This window comes from Scylla paramamosain, chromosome 8 (assembly GCF_035594125.1).
Source record: "Scylla paramamosain isolate STU-SP2022 chromosome 8, ASM3559412v1, whole genome shotgun sequence".
NCBI lineage: Eukaryota > Metazoa > Arthropoda > Malacostraca > Decapoda > Portunidae > Scylla > Scylla paramamosain.
Window position 1 is genome coordinate 8,909,034 of NC_087158.1, and position 12,854 is coordinate 8,921,887.

General features: G+C 40.7%; 1 protein-coding gene across 3 annotated transcripts in view; it reads left to right on the forward strand.

Annotated features, from left to right (window-relative positions):
• The window catches only part of LOC135102751 (aldehyde dehydrogenase, dimeric NADP-preferring-like), a 139,416-nt gene that overhangs the window by 106,818 nt on the left and 19,744 nt on the right, over positions 1–12,854 (forward strand). For all 3 annotated transcript variants that reach the window (XM_064008266.1, XM_064008267.1, XM_064008268.1), the window contains exons 6-7: positions 164–394; positions 692–889. In XM_064008266.1, the coding sequence (XP_063864336.1) occupies positions 164–394; positions 692–889 (429 nt within the window). The remainder of the gene's footprint in view (positions 1–163; positions 395–691; positions 890–12,854) is intronic.

A 12,854-nucleotide genomic window follows, 5' to 3' on the forward strand; every position in this document is an offset into this window, starting at 1 on the left:
AATTATCCTATTATAAAGACATGTTTTAACATCTGCCCCTTTTTTTTTTTTTTTAAAGATTTCCCTTCACATGCAGATACAGCCCCAACCTTCTTCTAGAAAAACGAACGAAATAATCTTCTCCATTACTCAACCCCCAAATGTTGGTATGTTATTCCCATAGCCCATGTTACATCGATAATACCATCAACATGGACCTGGTCGCTCGTCGTATCTTGTGGGGCAAGATGACGAATTTAGGCCAAATTTGTGTTGCTCCTGACTATTTGCTGTGCTCCAAGGCAGTGCAAGGAGTGTTTATAGCCAAGGCACGAGAGGTCCTACTTGAGTGGTACGGCAAAGAACCCCAAAAGTCGCCAGATCTCAGCAGGATTGTGACAGATAGACATGTCGAGTAAGTCCACATCATGTTATATTTCAGCAAATGCTTTATAAAAGCCACATTTAATTTTATATCAAAAGAGCAACATGAACATATGCAAAGCTTCAGTGTTTAGATTGAGGGTAAAAGAGCAATACAAATACTTACAAAACTACCAAAGAGTTAAAATTCCTTGCAGATATTCTTTGGAGCTCCTGACATTGAACAGAAAATGGTAAATTGCTTTATTTGATACAGAATAAGAATATATGTTCTTATTCATTGTTTGGGGGGAAAAGTGAGTTATTGAAGGCATTCTTTGTGCTGCAGTCGATTGGTGAGCTATCTTGAGTGTGGGAAGGCAGTTATCGGAGGCCGTTTCGAGAAGGCAGACCGTTGGGTGGAGCCAACAGTTTTGGTAAACGTGACTGCTGATAGCAAGGTGATGACCGAAGAGATTTTCGGTCCCATCCTTCCCATCATCAACGTTGAGAATCACGTAGAAGCAATAGAATTCATCAAGAGAAGGTGAGACCTACTAATGATTATGAACGTGTGATTGGGTTATTATACGTACTATAATGACCAAATATATATTTGTATGTCAGCCTAAAAAGCCTGAAGAAAATTTCCACCCATATTTACTGATTTTCGTAAATTGATGTGTTGCTGCCAGTAGCCACCATCGTGTGGCCCTTGCTAAAAGTTAAGGGAATGGCTTTCTTTTCAAATACCGCCAAATGTAGTATACCACGTAGTATGTGAATAGCATGCTTCATATTTGCTATGTGTTCTACGTACTTTATATGTTCCATATGTTATGCAGCTTATGTAGGTCTGATGGACTCCATATGTTTTGTGCTCTTTCAAGCATTTTAATGTTTCATGTATTTTATGTGATTTTGTGTGTTTAATTTTTTTTTTTTTTTTCATGTTTTATATTTTATGAGTTTTGTTTCAAATGTTTAATATGGTTAACATTACAAGTGGTTTACGTGATATAATGTGATTCATGTTTCATGTGTTTTGAGATTCTTTATGTGAGATGCTTTATGTGGTTCATGTGTTTTATGTTTTGTTTGAAGTGTTCTACTGTGCTTTATATTAGATGATTCAGCGTTTTTTATATGTTACGCATTTCGTGTTCATATATGTATTTTCATGTTGTAGATATCCAATGTCTATTAAGCATTTTAGCAACGTGTTGTTTCTTGAGCCCTATTTTAGGTTTTCTATATGTCCTGTATTTTCTTAGTTCTCATGTGTTCACTGTATCTATTGTTTCATGGATGTCTTATGCTTCACCTTTTCACTGCGATATGCAGCAATTCACAGAATAAAGAGAATATATGAAATCTTTATAAGCACGTGCAAGAAAAAAGATGAAAAGAATAGATTTTACAATTTCCAGCACATATAATGTTTGAAGATGGCTGTAGCTTGATGCATGAATTCATTTAGTTTATTTCGCCGCAACATCGCGGTCATATGGCGCCGCTACAAAACTTTAAAAGCAGCAAATTTTACAGTTTAAAATATTAACATTAAAACAAAATTATAGGTTTAATAAAAATTCTAAAACACCACTGAAAATGCAAATATAAAAAAGGACATGGGAAGAGCCATAAAAACATAAAAACATAAAAACCATAAAAATGCGTGTAGATATATTAATGTTTTAACAATTTAGTTTGAAATAATGTGAGGGCGTACTGATCCAAATGAACCAGACGTGTCTGCCGTTGTTCGTTTTGTAACCAAGACACTGACCACAATGACCCAGATATCTGGCGTTGTTCGTTACGTGCCAAAAACATTGACCCCAATGACCCAGGCTTCTGGCGTTGCTCGTTATGTGCGCAAGACACTGACCCTATTGACCGAGGCCCCAAGATCTGGCGTTGTTCGTTACGTATTTTCCTCACCTGCCGCTATCATCTCCCAGTGCAAAGATAAAGTTCTCCCCAATACTATATTACTGATAAAATGAATAAAATAAGAACAGTTACAAGGTAATCTATAGTTTGTTTAGAAGACCAACCTTCTCCAAAAAAAATTAGGGACCTCATGTCCCGGGGAGAGAGCCCTCTCTCCAAGTATCAGTGACATCTGGAAAATCCCATCCTCATCAAGGCAGCGGAAAAGATATCGATCCTGCAGCTCCATCAGACTGAGACACTCCACTACAAAGTGCCGCACTGTAAGGGGAACTAAGCAGTCATCACAAAATGGTTGGTTGGGTTTCCCGGGACATGAGGTAACCATGAGCAAGATGTATGGGAAAGGGCTAGTGCAGTCTCTGAGCGGCGCTCCTGCACATGACATACGTCCATGGACGGAAAGTTACAGAAGCTATCTCACCCATCTTAGTGGTGGCAACCAAATCCTCCCATCTGCCCTGCCAACAGGCAAGAACTGCCACACTTGTAATGGAATATAAGTCATGAAAAGGAATCGAGTTGGAAGGAGCAATCTGAGGTTCGTCTCTTTAGCCAACCTATTGGTCTTCTCATTCCCCTGAACTCCAACATGTGCAGGGACACAGCAATATGTGACGTGATAGCTTCTACGCTGTAAAAGGTATAGCCTCTCAAGAATCGATAAAACAAGTGGATGAAGGGAAGAAGGACTAAAATAATGAATACCGGAAAGAACACTGCGAGAATCGCTAAAAATTGTAAAGGATGAGGTGGAAAGAGTAAACTCTTCCTATCTTATCTTTTACAATTTAAGAATTATAATTCTTAAAAGTAAAATAATGGCAGACAGTTCTGCTGTAAAAACGGAGGCAACACCGGGGAGGCTGTCGCCTCGACAGAATGAAAGAAAGATAACACCAAATCCGACTCCATCTTCGGATTTTGAACCGTCCATAAATACGGGGATGGAATTGGAATGTGTGAAATAGTGTTCCAAGATTAATGCACGAGACTCATAATCTGGTAATAAGTTCTTATTTGGGATAGCAGGGCCGCAGACAGAAATATCTGGGAAGTGCCAGTAACCAACTCTAGGAAATCAACAAAGACTTACAGAAACGGTTGGTACATTTAATGCCGCCATAGCAGATGCAACCCAAACACCAAAAGATTTAGGCAAACTCAGGTGAGACATATATAAACAGGAGACAGCCACACAAGAAACAGAGTCTGAAAGACGTTGAACACGATACCAGCACCTGAATAATATAGACTGGCAACGCAAATCCAGCGGAAGGACAACAACATCCATCAGTAAGTTAAGGATTGGGGATGAGCGAAATGCACTGGCATGGTGCACCAAGTCCAACATACGAAGCTGAACCTCAGCAGCAGAAAAATAAACCTCACAACCATACTCCAACTTTAGAGAACAAGAATTTGGTGCAAGAGAAAGAGGGTTTTGTCTTTCACCTCCCCAAGAGCTCTGAGCCAAAACCGCCTCCATACATGCTGCCTTAATATAATGAAGGTGAGGTACCCAAGTCAGGCGTCTGTCAAATACAAGTCCCAGGAAACAAGTTTCCTCCACAAAAGAGATTCTTCGATCACATAAATCTAGGTCAGGGTGAACACCACAATGGCGGCAAAAATGTATGGCCATAGTCTTCCAAGCTGAGAAACGAACTTCGTGAGTTGTCACCCAGTGAGAAATCTCTCAATCAAAGGCACCCGCGCCACAGAAAAGGAGATCGACAAGTCATCGACATATAAGCCAAGCTACAGCGAAAAGTGTGATACTAAGTATACGTCCTTGCAGCATGCTATCTTCAAGTGTTCGAACCCCTGACAGATCACCACCGACCCGTACCCGTAAAAAAACGACGAGATAAAAACTGTTGTATAAAAATAAGGAGTCGGTCACGGAGACCAAACTCAAAAAGATTAAGTAAAATGCCATGATGCCAGGCTGTGTTGTAAGCTTTCTCTAAATCAAAAAAGGCTGTGACATGGTGTTGCTTACTAGCACATGCCTCACAAATGGAAGAATCCAGAGATAAAAAAGCATCAATCGTAGATTGCATTTTCCGGAAACCATAATGAACAGAAGACAAGTAATTACCTCTCTCCAAGCACCACATAAGTCTGATATTGACTATCTTTTACAACAACTTACAAATGCATGAAGTTAAAGAAAAAGGGCGATAATTGGTCTTTAGCTGACGATCTTTTCCAGGTTTTCGAATGGGAATAATTACAGCCACAGCCACAGGTATTCCAAATAAAGTTAAAGAGGTCAAATAAAAAGGTAAAAGCTTCATCGGACATGTGGCACAAAAAGGAATATGGGATGTCATCGGAACCAGGGGATGAATCATGACATTGGGACAAAGCCATGTGTAGCTGAGACCGAGAAAACGGAACATTATATATATAAGACTCTCCACCAGGGGAGGCAAAATTGATGTCAGCAGATTCCAGATGTCGACGATGAAGTACCACAGGTGTAGCTGAATCCTTTCTAGAGACAATTGCAAAGTGCTCAGCAAACAGGTCGGCAACAAGCTTTGGGTCTACCACCGTGCCCCAGTCATGGGATAAAACAGGTGGGGGAGGAGCACAATACTTCCCAGATACTTTTCGAACTCTGTTGAAGACCTCGGTGAGTGGTTTGCGAACTGTGATGGAAGAGACCTAACTCTTCCAAGATTCCTGCCGAGGTGCGGCGAGCACGGGCACGCGCTCGTCGAAAAGCCTCCAAACAGTGGACATCCCCAAGATACCGTCGAAGGCGTGAAAAGGCAGCACGCTTTTCTTGAACAGCGGCAGTACAATCCGCATTCCACCATGGAACAGGACGTTAAGAAAACCGGCCAGAGATCTTAGGGATGGATTGAATAAATAGCACCGGAATGCAAAACATCAGTGAAGTATGTTTCCTATCTCATCTACTGAGCAGGCAGGGGTGCTGAGTTTCTTGAATAGTGCCAATCTGCCTGCGGGGTTAAGTTCTGAAGCAATCCACCACCATTCATTTGGGTCACTTTTCGACTGAACTTCTGCTATTTTAGTGGCTATGAATGTTCCAAAGCCATAAGATTCTCTTTGAATTTGTCCCCAAACAATAGCCGAATCAGTTATGTGCATTATGGAGCTAAATGTATATGTCATTTCATCCTCAATAATTTTCCGCATTCTGCATGATACAACAGTTTCACACAATTCAAGTCTTGGTACAGAAAGCTGCCTAGTAGGAGCTATCCTATTCTTTGACATTATGAATCTGCTCTCAAATATACCAGACTCTAATTCCCATGTAGAGTATGCAACAGCATCATACGCATCTGTGGAACTATCACTGAAAACTAACATGGGGATTTCTTTGGCTGAGGTAGGCTTGACACTCCTCTCAAAATACAAGGTTTCGATGCCAAATAAACCATGAAAGTGTGACACCCACTGATCTTTTATATGGGAGGGCAAGGGATTGTCTCATCCTACTTCGGCCTCACATTTTACAGTGTCTCGCAACAAAATTTTAGCTCTCAGTGTGAATGGAAGCAGAAATCCTAGTGGGTCATATAGGGAACACATGTGACTTATGACAGTTCTTTTTGTTAAAATTGAAGGTAAATTGTGAAAGAGATCTAATTTGTTCGTCTGGACCTGTTTTTACTCCCTTATATTTTTGAGAGAAGTTTACTTTTGTTTTGAAACAAAATATATTATTTTTACATTTCCAATTTAGACCAAGTATTTTTTTTCACCATCATTCTGTGACATATTGTCACAATTCTCACCATTTCCAATAACAACCAATTGTTTGATCTTAATACTTACATTAGACAGGACATTCTCAACATCTTCAATCAGAGTAAGCGCTTCTCCTTTACTTTCAACAGAATGGACTATATGATCTACTTAGGAATTAGTTTTTATCACATGTGATGCTTCTGGAAATTTATTTATTGACAACTCTGCTGTATGTCTGAGAGCCAGCATAGCAATAATTCCGGATGGTCTGTCCCCAAAACCCATGGATGTCAGTACACAGTGATCAGGTTTGCGATGTGTTTGTGACTCTCTCCAAACAAATCTATGGACGTCCTGTTCTAATTCAGGAAGTTTGATGCAATTATACATTTTGCTTATATCACCTGTTAAGTCAAGTGTCTTTTCACAAAATCACGAAAACAATATTCCCAATATAGAATTCAGGATACTGGGGCCCTTAACCAAGAAACTATTCAGAGATTGGCCCATATAATTAGCTGATGAATCGAACACTATTCTCAGTGGGGTTGACACAGACCCAGGCTTTAACACTTCATGATGTTGAAGGTAAATAACAGGACCAGCCTAAGTTTTTACTTCCCCATCAGATAACTTGCGAGCTACGTTACCCTTTATCATCTCCAAAATCTGGTGATTGTAACCTTTAGCATATTCTGAACCAAGTTTTACTAACGGCCTATCTTTACCTTTCGGTCTAGCAACTGCAGCCAATACATTATTCTGCAATAATTTGGGATCCTTAATCCATGGAAATTTGGCAGACCATTCTTTCTTTTCTGCATTATACAATAATCCTTCCTCAATAAGGGCCAACTCCCTTTCCTCCTTAATGCTATAATTACCATTGTCTGCTGCGCACTCTCCCCAACAGCAACCAACACATCTTGGACTACATTCAGTTCCTAGATATTCAACAGTGAATTTCTTTTTTATCTATGTGTGGATATCAATTTCAGGGTCTGTCATAGATTGAATTAGAAACATGATTAATTCTAATGCCTAGATTAATTCTGGACCCTCCTGATGTAATTATGTCAGGGTGACTACCATAAACACACATTCCAAACTCCATGAGCTGTAAATTTTTAGCCACTGTTTTCTTAACAACTGGAATTAAAGAGCAACAATCAGACCCAATAAGCAGATCTATTTTTCCATATGGTCTATCTAATGTACACACATCAACACTCTTGAACAAATGTCTACTGAATGGAAGGGGTATATATATATATATATATATATATATATATATATATATATATATATATATATATATATATATATATATATATATATATATATATATATATATATATATATATAACTACTACTACTACCTGTATTGCAGAGGAATTTCACTTCTCTCAGGTGACAGCTCGCACCTCATCTCACCCTTGCGAAGCGTTTCTGTCCCTTGAGAAAACATCTGTGGTAACAGCTCGCACCGCACTTCTCCTCACCCTTGCCAAGTATCTCTGTCCCTTGGAGAAACAGCTGCGCATACATCCCTTTCCCTTTTCTCTTTTGGGATTATCACATAGGGATATGTTAATCCTTCCAGTTTTGTTTCGCGCTCGCTTAATGATCTATAGTAAATAAATAGCGCTTGACTTTTCCATGAGAGGGCAGTTCAGGACTAAACTTTGAAGTGAGCACACTGTATCATCTACCTCATCAAAAAACAAAGAAGCTACCAGATATGATTCTATTGCCCTTACTTCTACTGCATCAGTCGCATCAGTCATAACAATTATTATTATATATATTCATCATTCATATATTTCATACTACGTGTAGTGCCCTCACGTGGCCAGTCTCAGTCTATTTTAACTTCTTCACCTCCCTATCGCCCTTTCAAGGGAATACCACACCTACCCTACATTCCTGCCAGTCCTTAGGAAAAACAGCTGCATCACCTTCCTGGTCATTGGCCAGAATAATGACTTTTGTAAATGGGGTGAAGGAGCCAATCACAGAGGTTGTTATTCTGGCCAATGACCAGGAAGGCGATGCCGGTGTTTTCCCTAAGGACTGACAGGAATGTAAGGAAGGTGTGGTATTCCCTTGAGAGGGCGATAGGAAAGAGAAAAGGTTAAAATAGACTGAGGCTGGCCATACATGACAATACTTAACTGACTCTGGACTTACTCTGTCTCTGATCTTAACTCACTGATGGACTGAACTGAACTCTCTCCGATCTCTCTGTGAAATGATTCCTCTCTAGGGATCATTTCACGCTATGCATAAAGGCTCCATTCATGTAAAATGAAGCGGATCACGATTCAAAATCTGAGATGAAGAAATGACCAATGATGTCCTTGTAAAATTGGTGAAGGAGCCAATCACAGAGGTCGTTATTCTACCCAATGACCAAGAAGGCGATGCAGGTGTTTTCCCTAAAGACTGGCAGAAATTTAGGGAAGGTGTGGTATTCCCTTGAGAGGGTGAAAGGGAGGAGAAAAGATTAAAATAGACTGAGACTGGCCATGTGTCACGATACTTGACTGACTCTGGACTGAATTGGTCTCTGATCTTAACTCACTGATGGACTGAACTGAACTCTTTCCGATCTCTCTGTGAACTGAGCCCCCTCTAGGTAGCTACCTAGAGGGGGCTAGCTACGGGTAGCTAGCCCCCTCTCTGGGGCTAGCTACCCGTACAGGCTCTATTCATGTGACATGAAGTGGATCACGATTTAGAATATGAGATGAAGAAATAACCAATGAGGTGCCAGTAAAATTGGTGAAGGACCCAATCACAGAGGTTGTTATTCTGGCCAATGACAAGGAAGGAATGACAGGAAGGAGATGCAGCTCCCTTTACAGGCTCTATTCATGTGAAATGAAGTGGATCGCGATTCAGAATCCGAGATGAAGAAATGACCAATGAGGTACCAATAAAATTGGAGAAGGAGCCAATCACAGAGGTCGTTATTCTGGCCAGTAACAAGGAAGGAATAACAGGAAGGAGATGCAGCTGTTTTCCCTAAGGACTGGCAAGAATGTAGGGAAGGTGTGGTATCACCTTTAGAGGGCGACAGGGAGAAGAAAAGGTTAAAATAGACTGAGGCTGGCCACATGAGGGCAGCACACTTGGTATGAAATTATATGAATTATATATATATATATATATATATATATATATATATATATATATATATATATATATATATATATATATATATATATATATATATATATATATATATATATATATATATATATATATATATATATATATATATATATAATTTTTTTTTTTTTTTTTTTTTTTTTTTTTTTTTTTTTATGTAGGAAGGACACTGGCCAAGGGCAACGAAAATCTAATAAAAAAAATGCCCACTGAAATGCCAGTCCCATAAAAGGGTCAAAGCAGTGGTCAAAAATTGATGGATAAGTGTCCTGAAACCTCCCTCTTGAAGGAATTCAAGTCATAGGAAGATGGAAATACAGAAGCAGGCAGGGAGTTCCAGAGTTTACCAGAGAAAGGGATGAATGACTGAGAATACTGGTTAACTCTTGCATTAGAGAGGTGAACAGAATAGGGGTGAGAGAAAGAAGAAAGTCATGTGCAGCGAGGCCACGGAAGGAGGGGAGGCATGCAGTTAGGAAGATCAGAAGAGCAGTTAGCATGAAAATAGCGGTAGAAGACAGCTAGATATGTAACATTGCGGCGGTGAGAGAGAGGTTGAAGACCGTCAGTTAAAGAAGAGGAGTTGATGAGACGAAAAGCTTTTGATTCCACCCTGTCTAGAAGAGCAGTATGAGTGGAACACCCCCAGACATGTGAAGCATACTCCATACATGGACGGATAAGGCCCTTGTACAGAGTTAGCAGCTGGGGGGGTGAGAAAAACTGGCGAAGACGTCTCAGAACACCTAACTTCATAGAAGCTGTTTTAGCTAGAGATGAGATGTGAAGTTTCCAGTTCAGATTATAAGTAAAGGACAGACCGAGGATGTTCAGTGTAGAAGAGGGGGACAGTTGAGTGTCATTGAAGAAGAGAGGATAGTTGTTTGGAAGGTTGTGTCGAGTTGATAGATGGAGGAATTGAGTTTTTGAGGCATTGAACAATACCAAGTTTGCTCTGCCCAAATCAGAAATTTTAGAAAGATCAGAAGTCAGGCGTTCTGTGGCTTCCCTGCGTGATATGTTTACCTCCTGAAGGGTTGGACGTCTATGAAAAGACGTGGAAAAGTGCAGGGTGGTATCATCAGCGTAGGAGTGGATAGGACAAGAAGTTTGGTTTAGAAGATCATTAATGAATAATAAGAAGAGAGTGGGTGATAGGACAGAACCCTGATGAACACCACTGTTAATAGATTTAGGAGAAGAACAGTGACCGTCTACCACAGCAGCAATAGAACGGTCAGACTTGCCTCCATGCCAGACACTATCACCTCTGTTATGCGCTCAGCACACACAGACGGGTCTCTGACACGGAAGCAGTAGTCATTCCAAGGAAAATCAGCAAAATACCTCCTCAGGTCCCCCCAACTAGCAGAGGCAAAACGCCAGAGGCACCTTCGCTTAGGGGGATCCTGAGGAGGGATTGGAGTGATAGGACAAGATAAAGATATGGGATTGTGATCGGAGGAGCCCAACGGAGAAGAAAGGGTGACAGCATAAGCAGAAGGATTAGAGGTCAGGAAAAGGTCAAGAATGTTGGGCGTATCTCCAAGACGGTCAGGAATACGAGTAGGGTGTTGCACCAATTGCTCTAGGTCATGGAAGATAGCAAAGTTGTAGGCTAGTTCACCAGGATGGTCAGTGAAGGGAGAGGAAAGCCAAAGCTGGTGGTGAACATTGAAGTCTCCAAGAATGGAGATCTCTGCAAAAGGGAAGAGGGTCAGAATGTGCTCCACTTTGGAAGTTAAGTAGTCAAAGAATTTCTTATAGTCAGAGGAGTTAGGTGAGAGGTATACAGCACAGATAAATTTAGTATGAGAGTGACTCTGTAGTCGTAGTCAGATGGTGGAAAACTCGGAAGATTCAAGAGCGAGGGCACGAGAGCAGGTTAAGTCATTTCGCACATAAACGCAGCATCCAGCTTTGGATCGAAAATGAGGATAGAGAAAGTAGGAGGGAACAGAAAAGGGGCTACTGTCAGTTGCCTCAGACACCTGAGTTTCAGTGAGGAAAAGAAGATGAGGTTTAGAAGAGGAGAGTTGGTGTTCTATAGATTGAAAATTAGATCTTACACCACGAATGTTGCAGTTAATGAAGAAAAAGTTGAAGGGGGTGTCAACACACTTAGGGTCGTCGACAGAAAGGCAGTCCCGACCTGGGGACATTTATGGTCCCCTCCCCAGATGGGGACTCCAAGGCTGGTGTAGGAGTCACCATGATGATTTTAAAATTTTTGAGTGAAGGGTGTGTGTGTTATTAGGTGCTTGTAGTTTTGTGTGGAGGAAGAGAGTTGTCTTTAGAGGGCAGGCTGTGACTGCCCCCTTGTGTTGTGAGACACAAAGGGAAACGTTCAGTGAGATCACAGCTGGGTTTAATGATAAGTTCACAGCACCCCCTGAACAGTGCTTTAGACCTCACTGGGAGTGATTATCGTTTCGGCAGGTGTCTACTGCCTCCTCCTATATATATATATATATATATATATATATATATATATATATATATATATATATATATATATATATATATATATATATATATATATATATATATATATATATATATATATATATATATATATATATATATATATATATATATATATATATATATATATATATATATATATATATATATATATATATATATATATATATATATATAATAATTGTTATGACTGATGCAACTGATTCACTACAAAAGGACTCTCAAGATGGCACACTACAAGGGTGCATGTGAAGGTGGCTGGTGCTCCAACCCCACACACTTCCAAAGACACTAGTGTTCTGGACCTACACGCCTCACGCCTCCAGCTTTTTCCTGCTCACGCCGGGCCCCACGCCACGCCTGCTCTCCCAGCCTCCTCATAATGCGGCGCCTCTGATCTCGCTCTCCTTCCATGGCATGCTTCCCGTTCCTGAGCACATTCTGGACCACTCAGGTGGAGCACATTTTGACTCGCTTCCCTTTCGCAGAGATCTCCATTCTTGAAGACTTCACTGTTCACCAGAAGCTGACCCTCACTGACCATCCTGGTGAACTAGCCTTCAACTTTGCTATCCTCCACGACCTAGAGCAATTACTGCAACATCCTGCTCGTATCCCTGACCGTCCTGGAGATACGCCCAACATTCTTGACCTTTTCCTAATCTTTAATCCTTTTGCTTATGCTGTTACTTTTTCTTCTCTGTTGGGCTCCTCCGATCACAATCTCATATCTGTATCTTGTCCTCTCTCTCCTATCCCTCCTCAGGATCCCCCTAAGTGGAGGTGCCTCTGGCGTTTTGCTTCTGCTAGCTTGGAGAACCTGAGGAGATATTTTACTGATTTGCCTTGGAATGACTACTGCTTCCGTGATAGAGACCCATCTCCGTGTGCCGAGCGCATAACAGAGTTGATAGTGTCTGGCATGGAGGCGTACATTCCTGATTCTTTTCTCGACCTAAACCTTCCAAACCTTGATTTAACACGGCCTGTTCTCGTGCTATACATGATAAACAAGTGGCCCACAAAATGTACTTGAGCCTCTCATCACCAAAATCTCATGCACTTTATATTTCTGCCCGGAACCATGCCAAGTCTGTTCTCCGAGTAGCCAAAAACTCCTTCATTAATAGAAAATGTCAAAATCTTTCAAGTTCTAACTCCCC